Source organism: Haliotis rubra, unplaced genomic scaffold, assembly GCF_003918875.1.
Source record: "Haliotis rubra isolate DU_JTF1 unplaced genomic scaffold, ASM391887v1 Scf5, whole genome shotgun sequence".
Taxonomy (NCBI): Eukaryota; Metazoa; Mollusca; class Gastropoda; order Lepetellida; family Haliotidae; genus Haliotis; species Haliotis rubra.
The window spans coordinates 1,303,482-1,327,932 of NW_025767190.1; the positions used below are offsets into that span (position 1 = coordinate 1,303,482).

Here is a 24,451-nt window from a genome sequence, read left to right on the forward strand (position 1 = left end):
CTGGTGTGGTGTTAAAGCCTATCAACCCCATGTGTCTAGGGCGGTGTGGTCCCTGGTGTGGTGTCAAAGCCTATAAACCCCATGTGTCTAGGGCGGTGTGGTCCCTGGTGTGGTATTAAAGCCTATCAACCCCATGTGTCTAAGGCGGTGTGGTCCCTGGTGTGGTGTTAAAGCCTATGAACCACATGTGTTTGGGGTTGTGTGGTCCCTGGTATGGTGTTAAAGCCTGTTAACCCCATGTGTCTAGGGCGGTGTGGTCCCTGATGTGGTGTTAAAGCCTATAAACTCCATGTGTCTAGGGCGGTGTGGTCCCTGGTGTGGCGTTAGAGCCTATGAACCCCATGTGTTTGGGGTTGTGTGGCCCTAGTATGGTGTTAAAGCCTGTAAACCCAATGTGTCTAGGGCGGTGTGGTCCCTGGTGTGGTGTTAAAACCTATAAACCCCATGTGTCTAGGGCGCCGTGGTCCCTGGTGTGGTGTTAAAACCTATAAACCCGATGTGTCTAGGGTGGTGTGGTCCCTGATGTGGTGTTTAAACCTATAAACCCCATGTTTTGTGTTCTCTGGTGTGGTGTTAAAACATGTAAACCCCACGTTTTGTGTTCTATGGTGCAGTATTAAAACCTATAAACCCTATGTTTTGTGTTCTATGGTGTGGTGTTGAAACCTATAAACCCCATGTTTTGTGTTCTCTGGTGTGGTGTTAAAACCTATAAACCCCATCTTTTGCGTTCTCTGGTGCGGTGTTAAAACCTATAAACCCCATGTTTTGTGTTCTCTGGTGTGGGGTTAAAACCTATAAACCCCATGTTTTGTGTTTTCTGGTGTGGTGTTAAAACCTGTAACCCCACGTTTTGTGTTCTCTGGTGTGGTGTTAAAACCTGTAACCCCACGTGTTTTGTGTTCTCTGGTGTGGTGTTAAAACCTGGGAAAGAGTTCCTTCCGTTCCCCCAACTCTCAACCAAACTCTAAACCTAACCCTAAACCTAGCCCTAACTTAAATTTTGGACTTTTAATCATTTTGTCAGTTCTCTAGTACTAGTTATTGTTGTGTTAAGTTTTGTTTATAATTCTAGAATATTTATACATATTATTTGGGATGGGGGAACGGGAGGAACTCTTACCAAAACGTGTAACCCCACGTGTTTTGTGTTTTCTGGTGTGGTGTTAAAATCTATAAACCCCACATGTTTTGTTCTCTGGTGTGGTGTTAAAACCTATAACCCCACACGTTTTGTGTTCTATGGTGCGGTAATAAATCTATAAACCCTGTCTGTTTTCCCGATGAGTGGTCAGTGGCAGATATTTTCATCACATGCCACAATAAGTGTGGCTCATTTCTAGATAACCTTGCCATAATGTTGCTGAAATATTGCTGCAAGCCTCACTCCTTCAGTCATACAACAAGCATGGAATCTGGGGAACTGTTACAATCCCTTGTCAAGAGAATAGAAAACACAAAAATAGCAAGTGACTGATTGGATCATAATTTAATGGACACAAAAATCATTGATGAATTTGACTTAGAGTTTCATCAGAAGATTATTACAATGCATTTGATTGGATTTCCAACATACAGCCTGTCTGAGTAATAGCAATAAATATAGCTGCTGTCCCATGTACACAAGCACTCACCACAGCCTGGAAACAAACTCCCACAGACACTTGACCAGCTGTGCCAAGCTACAACCCTGGAAACAAACTCCCACAGACACTTGACCAGCTGTGCCAAACTACACCCCTGGAAACAAACTCCCACAGACACTTGACCAGCTGTGCCAAGCTACACCCCTGGAAACAAACTCCCACAGACACTTGACCAGCTGTGCCAAACTTCACCCCTGGAAACAAACTCCCACAGACACTTGACCAGCTGTGCCAAGCTACACCCCTGGAAACAAACTCCAACAGACACTTGACCAGCTGTGCCAAACTACACCCCTGGAAACAAACTCCCACAGACACTTGACCAGCTGTGCCAAGCTACACCCCAACAAACAAAATCTCCAACAAAATCCATGGGATTCAGGGTTATAACCAAAACTGAATATAGAACTCACCATGAAACTTTTCAGAAATACTATTCAACAGAACTATTAAACAGGTTTATAAATATTTCAGAATCTTGTTGAACCTGTTTCCACAGAAATGAAACACATCAAACTGACAAAAAAGCTTTAATTCTACCATGTAATTTAAAAATATTAAACTGACATGTTCATTGCCAAGGTTACACAAGTAATGCTTCATGTTCTTCGTCTCCGCTCCTGAAATTCACACTGCTGTCAACTCAGTCTTGTACTCAGATGAATTCCTTACGCAAAAAGCTGTATAATTTTCTCATAAACTGTACAGACATGTCCAGGATTCACTTTACCCGCTATATAAAAATATATACTTCTTTGAAGCTTCAGTGAACAAAACCAAATCGAAAAGGCTTGGGCCATTTTACATTCTTACATTAAAAACAAACACTTGCAACTGTTGATCTGGTGTTGTCCCGAAACTGTCAGTCTCCAGATGACGTAATTAGGGAGCTGTTACACTCCACTGCCAGAACTTGGACAACTACCAGCACTAAGTAGGACTAATTGGTCTGTGTGAAAATGAAATTGGGTTAATTAATCCTTAATTAATCCATTGCTACCTACCTGATCAATTGCTACTTGGGCAGGTTGATCTCATAACTTACAATCATAGCCACTCACATACTCGTGCAAATTAAAAACTTAGGTTTAGCTTGGTAGGAAATATAGGAAGTTCAGTCATATTTGGTCCTAACCAGTGGCAAATGTTTATACACATGAATATTTAAATAGATCAACAAGTAACTTCTTTCAGAGGCATACAGAAGTTGGAGTACTAAGTAAGGTAAGATATATAGATGAACTAGTTTATTTACAATGAGGAGAGACGTTTCGGTGTAGATCACTTGCTTGATATCGGTGTTGCTCCTCACTGTAAATATGGATGCTGTCCATCTATATATCTTACCCTTACTTAGATCAACAGGTGTATAACATTTCATATACTATATCACTGTATGTTTCAGCATGTTTTCTTCCTATTTACAGGTGTTTGAGACAAAGGATTCAACCTATAAGGTTACAGAAGATCAAACCATTAAGAAATTAAGCACTACATATCTGTCCTTAATAATCAGCTCCAAAATATTATGGGCAGATTTTGTAGAAAATAATGAAAAACAACATGGCTGCCATACTGAGTTACGAAAATATAACCAACCTCTTTTTTGTCAGAAAGACCTACACTCAATCTTGGTTCTATGCATCACTGGTTGTGGAGAACAAGTTGAAAATGCAACATGCTTTGGGATGCTGCTGATAGCTGCAGGATTACCTCATCGTCCTGTTTCACAAAGCAATCATGTTTGTTTGATGTTTAACGTTGCACTCAGCAATATTCTAACTATACGATGGTGGTCTGTAAATAATCGAGTCTGGACCACACAATCCAGTGATCAACATTATGAGCTTTAATCTACCAATTCGGATATGGTGACGTGTGTCAGCGAATCTGACCATCTGATCCTGTTTGTCGCTTCTTACGACCAATTCTAACCCGGATCTTCACGGGTAAGCACTAAGACTGTTTTAAGTCTATGTTCAAGTGATTGAGTGAGTTTGGTTTTACGCCGCTTTTAGCAATATTCCAGCAACATCACGGCGGGGGATACCAGAAATGGGCTTCACACATTGTACCCATGTGGGCATTCGAACCCGGGTCTTAGGTATATATGTTCAAGTGAAGGAGTTAAGACAATCCTAGCACTATGATTGCTTCGTGAAACGGGGCCAAGATAAATCTGATGGATTCCAGTCAACCATGTTTTATGAGAAAACCTTGACCCTGGTTAATTTTTTTGTAAAGACCCACTCTAGAACTGCTTCTACACTCTCATATTGTGTTGAACAAGAGTGATTACAATATTTCACAAATGAATATGTTTTTACATAGATTATTCTATTCTATTATCAATAAATCAGCCAATTCTATTAAACAGAAAGATTTGCAAACACACTGACAGATTCAATAATACGCCAACAAAGCATATATAAACACCTTCCTTGTTGAAATCTGACAGGAGTTAAAAAAAAAGATACTGACAGAGTCATTCATCAGATTTTGTGGCAAACTTATGTTGTAACCTCATCCACTGATTGTAGTCAGCCAAAATGTCTTCTAATCAGTCCAAAGAAATGTGCCTGTTTACTCTAATTCTTCATCTCTTTTACCTTGACCACTGGTTGATGTTAAAATCAAATAAAACTTGAGATGACATCCTTCAGATTGCATGTCAAACTCCTATTGTAAACCTGAAGGAAATAAGCATTAATCATTTGACAGTAGACAAATTGAGACAGGAAATATAAATATGTTTTTCTAATTAACTTCCTTTCTCTCCAATATAATGTGTATTACTTGTATGTTGACGATAAAAGAGAGTAAGTTATGTTAAGTTTTATACAACTATGTGTATGTTGGCTTTTTTAGAAGCTATAGATATAGGCAAAAATATAATATAGTTTTGGCAACTGGAATAATACAATTAAAGATTCATTTAAATCTTATGACACAATCATGGATCATATATTCCCGTGATAATGTTGGGATAACAGCCTATTCCAATTCTTTGGGTATATGCTATATATATTTAGAGTTCACTTGCACCAAGAGGCCTTACACGTACAAATAACATCCTAATACATATAATTATGTATTTATAAATATATTTCTATATCTATCATGTTGCTATAGAGTGAAGTTAGATATTGGTTCCATATGAAGGAAACTAAACAGCCAAGAAGCTAGTATATCAGTCTACAGCAGGTAATAATATCTCACATACTGACAATCACATCTGGCATTGTATACCAAACTTTTGAGCTCAGATATATTCAGCACAAATTGAGAACAGTATTGTGTATACATCACATGATGACAGTCTGTCTTGATTGTATTCTTTCAGAATCAGGAGACATTATTGCATAATTGCATCCACAAAATCCCCACAAGCCCATATTCATTAACCATGATATATCACCACTCGACTCATTTAACCTACCCTCCTTTAAAGTTAATTTAAGATATTTTTTTTCTGAAATAAATCAAATGACATATATTGTCCTCTTTAACTTAACTCCTGACAAAATGGTAGAAAATATCAGAATATGGACTTATCCAACACCAGAGGTAGTTATATAAAGTTTTCTATGTTGAATAAAAGCATCCATTATATCTGACTTCATGGAAAGATCCTCTTATACTATACTAAACCGATGTCATTTTTGTCAGTTTTTTGTCAGTGTACTGTTAACATTTCATATGAGTTTACATAGGAAAGGCAAATACACTAAACTGTCACTCAGGGGAGACAACTGCCACACCTTGTGCTGTGCACACAGACCAGACAATGCTATATGTAGTTGTGTTTAGGGAATACAATTTCCTCACAGAAACCATAGCATCTACATGGATTTATCTTCCACTCTTTGACAGGGTATATGACATCTTTGTTAAGTGATTCTATCTACAGAAGATACATAATTAAAACATATTTTGTAATGAACAAAAGATTTTCATGAGTAAACTTAAAAATGGGTTTACAGAGATATAAAACTATATTCAGTTCCTTCTTCTGTATTGTTTTCTTGTCATAGAAATGGCATCTATATCTAATCAATGTCCAAGTAACATATATAATTGATTTTTCAAACATTTGTCAATAATATAATGAACTGATACTTAAAGCAACAATACAAGAAAAAGCTGTATGAATGCTTAAATCCAAACACCTTAAATGCCTCAAAAAAACTTATGATGTGCAAGAGAGTCATATGTCAAATAATATAGAGAAAGCCAATGAACTTGCAGCAAAGAGGTGTCAAGATGGAATGAAATATATAAATATACATCAAAACGTCATTCACTCTTCAACTAAACATGGTTTGATTGTTTAAATACCGTATTCAGCAACAGTCCATCTATGGTATGAAGGGTGGACTTGACAATCCAGTGATCGATATTGGGAGCAACATTCCATGCCATTAGGGCATGATGACACACAGTCAACCCCTCCAATAAGTCCCCTTCCCCTTACAACTCGATACATCATCTGTGACAACAGTAACCTACTCTCCTGACAGAGCCTTTCATCGGAGTTGTTTCATCTCAAGACACAAAGCCTCATAAATCAGCTGTTGGACATGTTTCTATGACTGAATCTGCTTATCAAGTGTTTCCAATTTGTGTAAACAATCCAGATGTTTTAGTGATCTCAAGTATGAACATAGTTATTCTAGACATTCTGCTTTTCATACTCAGCGCCACGTCTACCATAATATTTTGCAATAAAATACTAGTTGAAGGGAATAACTGAGCATGATGTGTCTTTCATTTCATTTGTTTATATGTTTAAAAAATCTGCCTATTATTAGTGTTTGTTAAATACAATTCCTCATCAAAGTTGACTGTGCCCATATAACAGCTAAGTAAACTGAAACCCTGCCAATCTGGACTGTAGATCTACTAGGGAACTGATCAACATATCCCCATAACTGAAATGTCCATATGTTTATATTCACCCGGATAAAATGTCTCCACTGATTACTGTGTGTTTAAAAAACGAAATTCATCTGATGAAAAACATTGGTACTGTCTCCATATTCTTATACTCTTATTCAAATCTATGAAGCAAAAGTAATAATCAAACGACATCTAATGACATGTATATCAGGGCTATTACCTTCAGCTGCATTATCTGCATATATTGTATCACATGACATGACTGTACTTGTGACAATCTTGAGGAATGCACATTCACCAGCTTGTCAGAGATTATCAGTGATACTGCAGACATCTCTGTGCATGTGTTTGTGGTGGGAGCCTCCACTGGGGCAAAACACCCTCACCATTTTGCGAAAACCTTTCAACACTATTTCACATTGATTCATCAACCTTTCCTTTTGGTATAACCTGCATTGTCACATGGACTTGGTTGCCAGCACAGGTTTCCTATGATTATGGCAAAAGTCTAGCCACTTTTGATTAAAATGAGATCAAAATCACGTGTAGAAATAACCAAATCATTTCATAAAAAATAGGGCAATATGAGAATGAAAACATGATGCGTAACTTTTTTCTGTGTGTATACATACATATATTTACAAGTATGGAGATTTGTTGATCAGTAATTTAGTCAGGATGGGCTTGCTAGAATTTCTGTAATGATAAGGATCTCTGAGAAATACAAATTTGATAGTCTCAGAATTTACATAAATAAGGCTTCCCTGCCCAATGTAACCATGTTATTTTACATTCCATTATGTTATATACTACTCAAAGACATTCAGGGCCATCGAATTCATTTTGTATCACTATAATCTGTGAGGGCCTGACTTCTGATGAGTAGTATAGCATGTTCCCTTCATGTGAACATAAGGAGAGTTGATGATGACTATAGTCTGTTTGCAGTGAAAAAGTACCGATGAATTTCACTTTATACAAGAAAGTAAATCGAATAAAGTGAAATTAAAATTGCGAATCCTCATAATTTTACCTTGCCAACTGAACATTTAAATATCAGAATTTTATTAAACTTAGGATAAAAGTTGTTTAACAAACGATCATAGATTCAAATCATTATTATTGGTTTGTATTACAAGGGTGTATGCACATCAAATGAAACACCGAGAACAAGCAGGGTTGGTCTAAGTTAACGCTCATCACATACCGCACGTGCAATTGTTTCAGTGTTCCAACTACTGCGCCTACCCCCTTGTAATACAAACCAATAATAGTGATTTGAATATATGATCATTTGTTAAACAACTTTTATCCTAAGATGAATAAAATTCTGAGATTCAAATGTTCAATTGGCAAGGTAAAATGATGAGGATTCGCAATCTTAATTTCACTTTATTTGATTTACTTTTTTGTTTAAAGTGAAATTCATCAGTACGGTTTCACTGCAAACAGACTATACAGGAACACATACATTTTAGGAGAAATATAAGAGGAACTTACTCCTTATCTGATAAATATCACATTTGCTTATTCTGGGTAACAAAAGTTGGCTAATAAAGGCTGGAAAACATCTATTTCCACACCATACCTGTGATAAATACCATCTCCCTTACAGATGGTATCTGTTAGGTCTGATCCCGTGACGACATGTGGCACATTGCATGATTGATATACAGGTGTTTCTTTCAGATGAACATATATACGATACAACATGACATACAGGTATGAAGCTCTTGGTTAAATAAATGATTTATCATTAAAAAGTGTAAATGTTTCAATAACAAATGTTTAAATAGAGGCATTCATGCACCTAACAGCTTTGATAACATAAAGGTCATATTCATCCTTGAATGAAAATTATATAATGGGAATGACAAATATGTCAATGATATAAATTCCTTACTCTTTCAGTTTCATCTTTTTAACCTACCCTAACATATGGTGATGTTTAATCATAACAAATAACACCTATCTTGTTTACCTGTATGACTTGTCCTTTCTTAAATATACTGGTGTAATGTTGGTAAACAAATATCTGGCATAACCTAAAAAATATACAACATAAAAATGCAAAGGGGTGAAACTTTTTCACATCTTCCAAAGACAAAAAATGAATCTTCACCTCTATTTCAAGCTTACTATGAAGTAAGTATCCATCCTTGTAATGGGTGTAAATAAAGGCACCAATCCATCGGTGTTCGGTGGGTAACAACAAGAAAGATGCCTTTCCAAAACACTCCATGTCTGCAGCCATTTTCTGCATTTCTTGTTCATTGAAGATGTTCGATAATTTGAAAATCTTTCCTACGTACAAAAATAGTGTCATCCTTACATCATATCTAGGCACCATTCACGAAATCTCTCAATTGTCTATGTGTACATTTGTATTGTTTATCAATTTAAACATTCATATGATGCATAATTTTTAAATATTGATCTACACTTCAACATCCTCACAAGAATGAGTCAGTCATGTCAACAGGGGTTTGAAGCACCTTTTTCCGTCGCTCCATGGCATCCAGTAACTTTTTCCTCGGTCCAAACGGTAACCCTACTTCTTTCATTTCATTGTCTGACATTTTCATTAACAATTCCAAGTCAACTTTTTCTTTAGTAAAATGAGAAATATAATTTGGAAGCCCAGCAGACATCAGGAACATTTCCAAGGAAGAATACTCATTTTCCTCATCGTCATCATCCAGGTTCTCAAGGTCATCCTGGTCCCAAGGAAGATCCTGCATTCTGGCAGTTATCATGTCGGCATCTCTGCCCTGGCCATTGGTCAACTCCTGGTCATCCAAGTCCCCGTTGACACCATTCATCATTCCACTCGTTTGATTATCTCCTGTTTCGAATGACTGTAATGTGGACATTGCAGGGTTTATCTTCCTGAAGAAAGACGTCTGCCCAAATCCCGGTCGGTACAACAATCCAGGCTGATCCTCATCATCCTCATGGTCACTGAAATAGCTATCTACGCCCGAGTCTACTAAGAGATCAGACTCACTCTTGTAAGATTTACTCAAATTGCTTTTGTTTGGATCAAATAATTCGTACAATGCAGGTCGCGAGCTGCTGACCTCATTGGCTGAGTGTTCGCCACGACTTGTCATGTACATCACCTCAGCTGAAGCCCCACGGATACCTTGTACTCCATCCATTGACTTTACAGTCCGTTTACCTGACCCATCAACCTCACTCGTCTTAAACGATGAATCTTCATACAATGGGTTAGTAGTCTTCTTCTGCAGAACCTTCTTAGCCACCCCAGTTCTGGTCCCATACGTGAGGCCAGCCATGTCAGAATACCTCTTACCATACGCCGGTCCGGCTTTAGTTTTGGTGTTACCACCACGTAACTTCACTGTCAGTGATTTGAAAATGGATTTCTTTTCAGGCGCTTTGAAATCATTATTCAGGCTGTTCAATTTTCTTTGCTCCTTTTCCGCTCGCTTTTCAGCCTCTTCTTGAAGTTTTTCATATCGTTTAATGTTTCTATCAGCATTTTTGATAGCCTCCTCTTTCAATTTGGAAACAATTTTGGGGTTTTTGATTTGTTGTTGCGAACAAGAAGCATCAAGAAGACGAACAACCTCATGTTTCTCATACAGTGAGGCCATATCCAAGGCTGAGTGATGATCGTTGTCGAGGGCAAAGAGGTTGCAACCCCAGTTGATAAGATAGCTGACAATGTCTACGTGGCCCCATCTGGCACTGTGGTGAAGAGCTGTATAGCCAAGGAAGTCACTCTTGTTGACATCACCCCTGAAAAATAAACAAGGACCATTTACAGTTGGAACATTGTTACATTTAACGAGACTAAATGTGAGTTTGGTACAGTATGGCTGTTTGGTACACTTACATCATGGTATGTCAGCTTAATATGGGAGCTGGTCTTTAACCTATATTACCATAGCAACAAACCACAAATATGGGCATGGTCCTGAGAAAACAATCCTAATCAGGGACATTGCATCACAATCCTGGTTTCTGGTACATCTAGGGGAACATCTCTGTGTAGTGGATAGTAGCAACTCGGATTGGTGAACAAACACTTCTCCTAACTATCACACTATCATGATAATAATGATAGTAAAAACTTTAACAGGCTACTACTAAGGTGCAAGATTCCATTTGATTAAAAATCTGGAACCAAGAGTGAGTGAGTGAGTTTAGTGCCGCACTCAGCAATATTCCAGCTATATGGCGGCGGTCTGTAAATAATCGAGTCTCGACCAGACAATCCACTGATCAACAGCATAAGCATGGATCTGCACAATTGGGAACCGATGACATGTGTCAACCAAGTCAGTGAGCCTGACCACCCGATCCTGTTAGTCGCCTCTTACGACAAGTATAGTCGCCTTTTGTGGCAAGCATTGGTTGCTGAAGACCTATTCTACCCCAGATCTTCAAGGGTCTGGAACCAGGAACCCTATAGAACATGTCTTTCAGTTGCATTTAGAAGTTGTACATTGATGTCCAAGATATTTTTATGGATTAAACTTCTTTTTTAATTTCTCTCACGACGTTTCGAGACCATTCCAGGTCCCTTCATCAGGTGAACTGTTGAATCCAGAAGACAAGAAGAAAAGTAACAAGTATGTTTCAGTGTTGAAAGTTGCGGAACCTTTAGCTCAAAGTTTATGCTTATATTGTGATCTGCATAGTTTAGCGAAGTTTCAAAGTTCAACGGGGCAACCATTTTCATGCTTCGAAATGTGTTTTACTCCATGCGATTTGATCGGTTTGCCACGATTCTTGGCAATAATGGCATATGATACGGGTACAAGTCCTCTTGTAGGTCAAGGAAAGCAACGAGTAGTTACGAATGAATCCTGAATAGATCCAATTATAGTGCTAGTTTAGTCTGCAGCTGGTCAGTTTCACCAAAGTCGTCGATTTGTTTCGTCCAGGATGAAGCTGACACGCTGTGATGTAACTGGAATACCATTCCAGACGTAACCCTGACTCACTCACTCACTGTAGCCACGGTTCAAATGGACCTACTTTGCCCCTAGTTAAATTTCAGTTCATGTGAATTGATTGTAGTACGAAACCTAAATCAAGACAATCTGACAAAAGGAATCAAAACACAATTTTATCGCTTGCTATCAAACTGTTTTTCGAGAAATAATGTTTCACAGACTGCACCGATAAATGGATACACATATTTGTTATCTCAATGCAGCCATGAAACACTTGTTTTACTTAATGTGACTTACTAATTTCTCTCACACAGCCACTTCATCAACTTGTCAGACATCTCAGACTACCTGTCAGTCAAGCGCCATCCCCCCGACTGAGCCATGATATGACTGTCTAACACAGTGATTTATGAGACTGATCAATATAATGGCAAAATCATGTCATTCAACAATCCTTTCCTGGGCCCAAGTGATATTATTCCTGAGCCCAATAAATAATTCTTTCTTTCCCAGACACGCAAATCATATATTACCTGCGAATGCATACGTGATTCACAGTGTCTGTTAATTATCCAGGGAACCGTCTTCATAGTGGATACTGGGGTTTGCATGTGACACAGCCCACAGTATCATTTGGGGTATGCACCACAACGACATGCTTAGACTAGTACTTATACTTATATATAATTTTGATAGAAACAAACATTTCCTCTTAAACTGAAAAGGAGCCCAAGGGAGATGGGAGATTCAGAAACTGAGGAAATCTAGACTTGCTTCAGTCCTGGCTTCAGCATTGCAGAAAGGGATGGGTGGAAGGGGAAATAATATGGTTCGGGGACTGTGAGACAGACTATGGCAAGCTTTAGATCCATTTTATTAAATTGTTATCGTTACTGCTTTTTATTCATACTATGACACTCCATGTTATTTCTCCTATCAGTCACTGGATTTTTTTGGTCCAGATGATGGCACTTTAGTGAGTGAGTGAGTGAGTTTAGTTTTACGCCAGACTCAGCAATATTCCAGCTACATGTATATGGTGGCGGTCTGTAAATAATTGAGTCTGGACCAGACAATCCAGTGATCAACAGCATGAGCATCAATCTGTGCAATTAAGATACGATGATGTGTCTGTCAACCAAGCCATCAAGCCTGACCATCTGATCCTGTTACTCGCCTCTTACAACAAGCATGGGTCTTCACGTATGTGGTGGCACTCTTGAGTACTCCTAGTTTCTTGCTAGAGATGTGAGGTTTACCAGTTTTTCTTTATATGGTTTCTTTAAAATGCCGCTATCCATTGTAGATTGAATGAAGAAAATACTCCAATGAAAAGTACTAGCAATGGCATTGATGATTAACAGATTTGTTGTTAACTTGTTGTTGAGTTTTGAAATTTTCAATTTCACATGGAAGTTAGTGAAAGATATCATCTCAGTTTCCTCTTTGTGATGTTTGATGACTGATGACCAGTGATGAGTGATGAGTGTTTTTGCAAACTAAAACTTGCACTCCTAGTAATTTAATACCTGAATAATGCTGAATCAAGAATCTCATTTCTCAGCTGTGAATCTTGTAATGTTTCTAGTCAATGTTATTTTTGTGAAGCCATTTTGTGATATTGCCAAGTTGTTGTTGACTTATTGGAATTAACAAGATTGTTTATTTTGTTCATAATGTTTGAGTTGTTGAACTTGGCAGTGAGCTCAGTTTTGAAGTTTTCAGATTTCATCTTCTTGTGGAAGTTTCCTGTTGTGATGACTGAAATTCCCAGAAAAGTCTAAAACACTTTTGTATTGTTCATACTTGTTTATTATAGTTATGACATTACTTCATGGTCCGATTCATTCAAAATCATTAAACAAGACAATTGGATTCATTAGTTAGTAGTTAGTTGCTGCAGCACGGTATATCGTGGTAAATACCGTGGGTACTTGAACAAAACCTTGGTAAATACCGTGGGTACTGAAATTTTTGTGGTACCCAACCCTATTTCTTGCTCTGTGGCAAGTCCTTCTACTTAGTACTGGTTTTCTGGGTCCAGACTGTGGAACTTTAGTGTGCTCTTACTATCTACCCCAGGACCCCCATATATGTTTTACATTTTTTATTTCTTCTGAACAATACCTTTGAAGGGTAAGCTATTGATCTAATTATTTCAGAACAGTATCCAGGATGCAGTCTATTACAAACATAGGTGTGTTAAATATCAATAACAATCACAGACCACTCAGTGAACTCCCATACAGTTAACGAATGCTAACAAATGTTATAAAGCAGTCATTACCTCCACCATGTAGCACCAAATTATTACATTGTCTTCACCATATTGACAGTACTTCCCTCTCTGACTCAACAGGGTGGCTCCATAATCAAGTAAATCCCGAAACATTTGCTTACTCCCAGAATCAATACCTTGAACGCATGATGTCGGCCAGACTCGAGTTCTGATCAAATTTATTGATTTTCAACACTGATTGCTCTGATTATATTTAAGAGAAAATTATTTCATCAATGGATCATTTGTACACGCTGTAGCTTGATAAGCTCAATGCATATCAATAGAATCTACACAAGAATGCTCTTAGTCATGTTCGCCCGCCTGAACCTGCCAAGTCTTCAAACGATTATTTTTTATCCGCGATCTCGCAACTGTGAGTTTCCTAGGCTTTATAGAGTAATAAATCACACTGTGCTCTGGAAGGTGCAAAACCAATCACACGATATAGCTCTTATCAGGTCACAGTAAACAACATTTGGAATCGTGAAGGGGGAAAGTTGTGGCTAGAACAAAACATTGCATGACAGAACAGATATGGCAGATCACTTCATCACAAAATCTGAATAACCAGTTAATAAATGACTCCATATAGACTTATTCTCCATGCAGTCGACAGACTTATAACTTGATCTCTTTATGTCTTGCCCAGTAAAGATGTAAGTAGCTCAGGTGGATCTATTTACAATGTCAACTTATCATGTTTTTGTTCATGTGACTTGGGTATAGTCTGCAGTCTTCATTCTCAAAAACCTGGATCTGTCAAGTAGTGTTAGCAGGGACTGTCAAGTATGTTACTGTCAAGTACTAACATTAAACACAGCAATGAACAAAATGCCATCAACAACTGGGAAAATAGAACATGTCATTGATGTAACAAGCACCCTCCTAAAATAACCTTTCTAAATTACCATCATGTCGGACATTCCTATATCTATAGTGCTCAACAGAATACTGCATGAGTGAGTGAGTGAGTGACATCCCTATATCTATAGTGCTCAACAGAATACTGCATGAGTGAGTGACATTCCTATATCTATAGTGCTCAACAGAATACTGCATGAGTGAGTGACATCCCTATATCTATAGTGCTCAACAGAATACTGCATGAGTGAGTGACATTCCTATATCTATAGTGCTCAACAGAGTACTGCATGAGTGAGTGACATTCCTATATCTATAGTGCTCAACAGAATACTGCATGAGTGAATGACATTCCTATATCTATAGTGCTCAACAGAATACTGCATGAGTGAGTGACATTCCTATATCTATAGTGCTCAACAGAGTACTGCATGAGTGAGTGACATCCCTATATCTATAGTGCTCAACAGAGTACTGCATGAGTGAGTGACATCCCTATATCTATAGTGCTCCCTATATCTATAGTGCTCAACAGAATACTGCATGAGTGAGTGACATTCCTATATCTATAGTGCTCAACAGAATACTGCATGAGTGAGTGACATTCCTATATCTATAGTGCTCAACAGAATACTGCATGAGTGAGTGAGTGAGAATCTATCATTCATATCCATCGATTTTTTCTGCATAATGTTTTCGTTAAAAATCATGAAATATTGCAAGAACAATGTCCTAAAACAGTACTGGGGTAGCATATCATCATGACAACTAGAATCAAGTACTGGTTCCAATAGAACCAACCTGAATTCACAGTAAGCTAAACCTATCTCGTTGACAGCAACAAGTTTTGTCATCTTGTCACATGGGCCTGTGTCTACGGAGACAAACGCAAAATGTGCATGCTAGTTCTGACTTTTATAACTAAAATTTATATAAGCGCAAAATCATATTGAAGTCAATTCTAACAAGTGTTTGCCACTGATATGGCAATGTCCCCCGCCGCTAAAGAATGGAATATCTATATTTACTACACGCCGAAGACCCGGGTTCGAATCCCCACATGGGTACAATGTGTGAAGCCCATTTCTGGTGTCCCCCGCCGTGATGTTGCTGGAATATTGCTAAAAGCGGCGTAAAACCAAACTCAGTCAGTCAGTCAGTATATTTACTACTTTTTATTTTTGGGTCACATACAAGATGCCTGAAATGACTGGTGTCTGCATAATCACCCAATGTAGGCTGTCAACATACTTGAAACATTGGGTGCAATGTTTTATGAGATATCCGCTTTAAAAAGCGGTCAAAGTATCGTGGTGACCTTGAAGATAAGGTCAAGATTACCCAAATCGACTGGTGTCTGCGTAATCCCCCAATGTAGGCTGACACCAAATTTGAAGACATTGGGTATAACAGTTCATGAGATATCATGTTAACAACAGTTTGAAAAGTGGTCAGTGTCGTGGTGACCTTGAAAATAAGGTCAAGGTTACCCAAATAAACTGGTGTCTGCGTAATCCCCCAATGTAGGCTGTCACCAAATTTGAAGACATTGGGTACAACTGTTCATGAGATATCGCGTGAACAAGAGTTGGAAAAGTGGTCAAAGTATCGTGGTGACCTTGAAAATAAGGTCAAGGTCACGCAAATCGACTGGTGTCTGCGTAATCCCCCAATGTAGGCTGACACCAAATTTGAAGACATTGGGTACAACAGTTCATGAGATATCGCGTGAACAAGAGTTTGAAAAGTGGTCAAAGTGTCGTGGTGACCTTGAAAATAAGGTCAAGGTCACGCAAATCGACTGGTGTCTGCGTAATCCCCCAATGTAGGCTGACACCAAATTTGAAGACATTGGGTACAACAGTTCATGAGATATCGCGTGAACAAGAGTTGGAAAAGTGGTCAAAGTGTCGTGGTGACCTTGAAAATAAGGTCAAGGTCACGCAAATCGACTGGTGTCTGCGTAATCCCCAATGTAGGCTGACACCAAATTTGAAGACATTGGGTACAACAGTTCATGAGATATCGCGCGTTAACAAGAGTTTGAAAAGTGGTCAAAGTGTCGTGGTGACCTTGAAAATAAGGTCAAGGTCACGCAAATCGACTGGTGTCTGCGTAATCCCCAATGTAGGCTGACACCAAATTTGAAGACATTGGGTACAACAGTTCATGAGATATCGCGTTAACAAGAGTTGGAAAAGTGGTCAGTGTCGTGGTGACCTTGAAAATAAGGTCAAGGTCACCCAAATGTCAAGGTCACGCAAATCGACTGGTGTCTGCGTAATCCCCCAATGTAGGCTGACACCAAATTTGAGGACATTGGGTATAACAGTTCATGAGATATCGCGTGAACAAGAGTTGGAAAAGTGGTCAAAGTATCGTGGTGACCTTGAAAATAAGGTCAAGGTCACGCAAATCGACTGGTGTCTGAGTAATCCCCTAATGTAGGCTGACACCAAATTTGAAGACATTGGGTACAACAGTTCATGAGATATCGCGTTAACAAGAACCTGGACGTACGTACGTACGGACATATGTACGCTGCTGAATACATAGTCCCCCGTTCCGCGCTGCGGCAGGGGACAATAAATAGATATGTCAGCAATAATACCATCACAGGAAGCTTAATACATCATATCCACACACACAAAAAATCATAGATAAGTATTATGCAAGACAAGCCCTAGTCATTCTGTTACCAGCCAGTCAGGGGACAGTAACCTGTCAGCAGGAGTGGCCTAATGTTTTTTCGGTTTATCAAAACACAAATGGAAAAAAATGCTTGTTTTGCCAACCAATCACCATGGAATCACTTGCAATGAACTAATGTACCAGGAAAACATGATACACCAAGTGAAATGAGTGAAAATATATATTTACCACTCTATAACTACTTGAAATTCTTCAATGTGGCAACATACATTATATTATTTACCACTCTATAACTACTTGAAATTCTTCAATGTGCCAACATACATTATATTATTTACCACTCTATAACTACTTGAAATACTTCAATGTGGCAACATACATTATATTATTTACCACTCTATAACTACTTGAAATTCTTCAATGTGCCAACATACATTATATTATTTACCACTCTATAACTACTTGAAATTCTTCAATGTGGCAACATACATTATATTATTTACTACTCTATAACTACTTGAAATACTTCAATGTGGCAACATACATTATATTATTTACCACTCTATAACTACTTGAAATTCTCCAATGTGCCAACATACATTATATTATTTACCACTCTATAACTACTTGAAATACTTCAATGTGGCAACATACATTATATTATTTACCACTCTATAACTACTTGAAATACTTCAATGTGCCAACATACATTATATTATTTACCACTCTATAACTACTTGAAATACTTCAATGTGGCAACATACATTATATTATTTACCACTCTATAACTACTTGAAATACTTCAATGTGCCAACATACATTATATTATTTACCACTCTATAACTACTTGAAATACTTCAATGTGGCAACATACATTATATTATTTATCACTCTATAACTACTTGAAATACTTCAATGTGCCAACATACATTATATTATTTACCACTCTATAACTACTTGAAATTCTTCAATGTGGCAACATACGTTATATTATTTACCACTCTATAACTACTTGAAATTCTTCAATGTGGCAACATACGTTATATTATTTACCACTCTATAACTACTTGAAATTCTTCAATGTGGCAACATACATAATATTATATTATTTACCACTCTATAACTACTTGAAATACTTCAATGTGGCAACATACATTATATTATTTACCACTCTATAACTACTTGAAATACTTCAATGTGGCAACATACATTATATTATTTACCACTGTATAACTACTTGAAATTCTTCAATGTGGCAACATACATTATATTATTTACCACTCTATAACTACTTGAAATTCTTCAATGTGGCAACATACATTATATTATTTACCACTCTATAACTACTTGAAATTCTTCAATGTGGCAACATACGTTATATTATTTACCACTCTATAACTACTTGAAATACTTCAATGTGGCAACATACATAATATTATATTATTTACCACTCTATAACTACTTGAAATTCTTCAATGTGGCAACATACATTATATTATTTACCACTCTATAACTACTTGAAATACTTCAATGTGGCAACATACATAATATTATATTATTTACCACTCTATAACTACTTGAAATTCTTCAATGTGGCAACATACATTATATTATTTACCACTCTATAACTACTTGAAATTCTTCAATGTGGCAACATACGTTATATTATTTACCACTCTATAACTACTTGAAATTCTCCAATGTGGCAACATACATTATATTATTTACCACTCTATAACTACTTGAAATTCTTCAATGTGGCAACATACGTTATATTATTTACCACTCTATAACTACTTGAAATACTTCAATGTGGCAACATACATTATATTATTTACCACTCTATAACTACTTGAAATTCTCCAATGTGGCAACATACATTATATTATTTACCACTCTATAACTACTTGAAATTCTCCAATGTGCCAACATACATTATATTATTTACCACTCTATAACTACTTGAAATTCTTCAATGTGGCAACATACATTATGTGCACCAGTTTTGGCCTGCAATTTGGATAACGCCCAGAGTACTAATTACAGTACTGTCACATTGATGAACTTGAGGGCCAAGATAAGCCACTTTGGCTACTGATAAAAGTATCAGCTAGAGCTAGTAAGATGTTACACTTCTTTGGGCTTGTATGTACATTATCACACATGGACCAGTAGACTTGGCAGGTTTAGTTCTACCACAGCAAATCCTCTGCTGCTTACAGTAAATTAACATGAAAGGTAATTGTCCTTTCTTCTTTCGTTTGAAGTTTGTCATAATCATGAAGAAATGTATCTTTTGTCTTTTGTGAAAACAAAACGACAAACAAATTCTAGAAACTACAAATTAACAGCAATCCAAATTATCCCTTGCTAGCATTACATAACGCCAGTACGCAAATCCATCCGATTCTGTAAGTGTTTCAGGATTTAATCATGCAGTCTGAGTTTGGTGTCAAAGGTTATGTCGGTCTTGCGTAGACAATTAAAGTGTCGTCTGCTGGAACACTACAGATTACAAACGGGTTTTGGCAGCCTGACCCATGATTCAAATCGCCTCCAAAAAAAATCGCTGCAAATATTGTGGGAGTCAACAGTGAGTTTATCATTACAGACTTGCCAAACATTTGTTGGACCCTTACGGGGCCAAGGAGCCTTTCCCGGTAAACATCACCAGGCCCTCACCAGCAAGCCGACCCCACGCATCACGATCAGGGATAATCTCGGGACTAGGACGTAATTGATGCAGTTAATCTGGGCCTCGCTTTCTGTCAGACATCTTGTCAACAAAGCACACTCTAATATAAGGCCGTTATTGTGTGTGACAGACAAAATGTCATACAGTTTGTCTTGTTTAACTTTGACATGCCGCATCTTTTGACACTGCCAGGAAACTGTTGTCTGAATGGTTAATAAGTTGAATGTTTCACTTGATCTTTTATGGAACTACATCATATATTAACGCATTATCAGGAAACGTCAATAACAAAAAAGTATATTTATTTTCACTCATGATACACAAGTTCCTAGATCAAATGGTGTTGGATCTCTCCTTTTCCATGTGTAGGTCACCTTGACCTTTACATTTGAAACATGGACTCTTAAACACATCACGTTCAGAGATGCACACATGTACACAACGTTACTGCCACTGGTTGGCACAACTCTTGCACGACAACAGAATAAGAATTGATACCAAAATATTGCATCATTCTGCAATAAAGAATTTGTCATCAATAAAGTATCCTATACCTTTCTTTTTGCTCACCATTGCTTCAAAAATGCAAATCCAACAGATTATGTTTCAACTGTCTTAAGACATCTCATAAGAAAATTAACTTTGGTCAAAGAGTTGTTCGTGTTCAATCATAATAAAAGACTTTTATAATTCCTATTAAGGCCAGACCAATTTTATTTCTTGTTTTACGGATCTGCCGGTCGTATTTGTTCAAGAATAAGAAGAAAACTAAAAATTAATTCTCCCCACTCAAAAAATTAAATTCTCATGTTTTTATTGGCCAAAAATGTAAACATAGCAAAAAAAATAAATTTTTGATTGTTTTTTGCCCCATACACACTTCATAAGTTGCTAAAAATAAAATACTTTTAGTATTTAAAAGGAATATTACTTTGACTGGTGATTTTTATTTTTTAATTTTTTCCCTCCTGCCTTTAGGTTTTCTGAGGACAAAAATCTGTAAAACAAGAAATAAAATTGGTCTGGCCTAAATGCCTTTTTTGACACATTTTAGCTTTGTTGATTTGGTTGGTTTGTTGTTTAACACCACACTCAGCAATATTTCAGCTATATGGTGGGAGTAAATAATGTTGTCTGGACCAGACAATCCAGTGATTAACATATAATGAGCATCGATCTACGCAACTGGGATACGATGCCATGTGTCAACATGTGTCAGCCAAGTGAGTGAGCCTGACCATCCGATCCTGTTAGTTGCCTCTTACGACAAGCATGGGTTACTGAAGACCAATTCCAACCCGGTTCTTCATGAGTCTATTTTTAGCATTTTCAAGATATTTTTGTGTCATTGCAACTTCTAATAATTATGAAACAAAATATGCCAACGTTAAAATTAACAAAGTCCTATTCACAATCAGAACAATTTCTAAAGGTTTTGTTTCTGGTGTCCCCCGCCGTGATGCTGCTTGAATATTGCTAAAAGCGGTGTAAAACCAAACTCAGTCAGTCAGTCAGTCTAAAGGTTTTGTATTTACTTTTTTTGTACTTAAAATAATTGTTGACAAATCCTGTAGACCAATAACGTCCCTCATCATAGCTTGTTCTTTGCACCTTCAGTGATATACTCTCCCTTTCCCTGTGAAGTTCCCGTCCTCTATAATCCAGGGGTAATATCTCCAGTGTGTTGTCATATGTAGCCTGGATACCAAACCTTTGTATTTGGAGTGAGTTGGGTGACAGTACCTGAGCAGAAGATTATTCCCAGTACACCAGATATTCAAATGACAGCCTGTGGTTTGGCTGATTGTAATCTGAATAACAATTCAAATTCCCACATTCAAATACAAACAGGATCACTTCTAATATGATCTCTACGCCAAAACACAAAAAGGGCACAAAATTGTGAAAAACACATAAAATATGGCCTTGGTGGGCGGTGCCACTATTTCAAGCATTCAAATGGCAGTAAAAAAGGGAGTGGTCTATTTGCGACCATGTGTTTAAGAGAAAACTATGACTTGTCACACGATTATGTGCATTAGACAGGTGACATCGTTATCTCACCTGATCTCTCCCGAAAATATTGTTTGTATAACATGAAACGCTATCTGTCCTGGGAAGGCCCTGATCTCATCATTATGCAGACTTCCCAGAAACAAGCTAATCTTTTGTGTTTGTTGGCATAACATCTCTACTGAGACTTGACACCTGGCAACGCCAGTCAGTGTTGGAGGGTTGGAATACTCCATTGATGTAGACAGGTGAATTTACATTTCAAATATTGATGCTCTTCCCAAAGTTTTCATATTAGTGTGTCAGTGTTGGTTTTTCAGGAATGAGGTGAGGTGAGATTGGTTTCGTTGCGGGGTCAAAGTTATTGCACTTAAAATTGTACATGTATGTGTGGCTGCTTGTACTAGGTATTAGGGGGAATCATTGAGCTAAACAAAACAGCATCCGAACACTGACCTAAACCAAGGGAGGTAAACCAGTGGTGACTGCAAGTCTGATTATAAATGGGTGCATATAGGCCTTATCTGGCCCAAGGTCACCCTAAAACACTACCTACCTACCTACCTACCTACCTACCTACCTACCTACCAAGTCTCATTACTGTCTATTGTTATTTGGTCTGACATGACACAAAGCCAGTTCACAACTTGCACAACACATACATTCTACATAGCCACTGTGACCATCCATAACGTCGCTTGCACAACATTTTAACTTGGGACTAAATGTAATATTTGACACATATTTTGAATTCTACGAGGGAAATGTAAGAATGCGAGATTTCCTGATATGAGATTTGTTTATTGTTAATAACTTTTGAGATAAATATTTGAACAAAATATGTACATTAAAGAAAAGAGTTTGTATTTTTAACACTTTCTTTGCAAAGGATATGGTAAGGCTATCCATAGAACTAAACAATAATTTGATTTGTATTTGAAATTATATAGTTACAGTATGCATTATAATAAGTCCAAAGAACAATAGAGTCTTGACAAAATACAAGTTGGACTTTCATAGCAGAGCCTGAAATATTTCTCTATCTACATAGCAGAGGATATGCTCATTGTCCTACTATCACACCAAGTTATGAGATATCTTATCAGACTTGCACGTCAATTCTCAAGTGTTTTGAGACTTATGACCTCATACCTCAGCCTGCATACATCTAAATATGGCAATACATTGAGGGTGCAGCCAATCAGATAACATCCTTACACATAGCAAGTCATGACCCTAGTGATAGGAAAAAGGGTAGTAGCAAATATAGAAACAATATATGTACCACTTGAAAATACTGTTATCAAACATACAAAGTTTCATGAACATAAATGAAACGTTACAGAGACTAACATGAATATTTATAACCTGTCAAACATTGTATGAGTGCAATAAAAAGCTGGTAATTTATCTTAAGGTCACAGGTGAGTTTCTGTAACTGAATGCTGTGTGTCTCTGCATCTATTACCCATGCAATACAATACTAGCAATACAATACTAGCAATAGATCCACTGTTACTAAACTACTATCTAAATATAGATATGACTATCTGTTGACAATGAAATTTTCTCAACTTAATTTCCATTTCATGTTGTTTTCTTATTTAGTAAAGTAAAATAATTTGAAAATGTTTATTCCTCAGTTACTAAGAGAAACCTCTGCAACATAACATTCTTTTATGCCAAGTGGATTGTCAGTACAACAGCATAATGAGACTGAAAACAGCAACTTAACTCAAAATTAACACATTAACATTCCACTGCTGTTATAATTAACTTTGTCTACAACTTAAAAGATATTTGACAATCTTTTTAAAGTAAGATCAATACATTTCTGCTGTTAGTGTACTATTAAAGATACACATGTTTTTGTTTATTCAAAGCAACTTAATAAGCTTTATCCCAATCTAATTGTTTCCTGTAATCAGAACTAGGAAATGTCCTGCAACTCTCAACAAGAAGACAAAGTCATCAATATCCCCCACAATAGCAAAATACTCTTCATGAAAATGTCTATGAGTTATGATTATGTCAAATGTTTTGGCGTGTATATAGCTAAGTGGAAGGAGAGTACTGAAAGTTCTGTTCCAGAAAAGAGCACTACCACCAAATTCAGTTGAAGCCAGAATTGTTGCCATGGAAACGCAATGAAAACATTTTACTCAGAAATCCAAAACTAGCAAAAGGCACCAGTTCACCACTAGAGCTACCTATGTATGAAATTTCATGATGAAACAGTCAACGGTTTTCAATTCTGCTCCGGAAAAGAGCACTACCACCAATTTCAGTCAAAGTGAAACTTGTTGCCATGGAAATGCCCAAAACACTTATTCAGAAATCCAAAACTACCAAAAGGCACCAGGACCCCACCAGACCTATCTATGTACCACGTTTGGTGAAGAAATAGTGAACGGTTTTTAAGTTCTGCTCCGGAAAAGAGCATTACCACCAATTTCAGTCTAAGTCAAACTTGTTG

The 24,451-nt window shown here is 37.3% G+C and overlaps 1 protein-coding gene across 1 annotated transcript in view; it reads right to left on the reverse strand.

Annotated features, from left to right (window-relative positions):
• Positions 1-8,276: 8,276 nt before the first annotated feature.
• Positions 8,277-24,451, reverse strand: part of LOC124291730 (Usher syndrome type-1G protein homolog) — a 45,617-nt gene continuing 29,442 nt past the window's right edge. Inside the window, exon 2 of the mRNA XM_046728804.1 lies at positions 8,277-10,310. Coding sequence (XP_046584760.1) covers positions 8,999-10,310 — 1,312 coding nt within the window. The 3' untranslated portion in view covers positions 8,277-8,998. The remainder of the gene's footprint in view (positions 10,311-24,451) is intronic.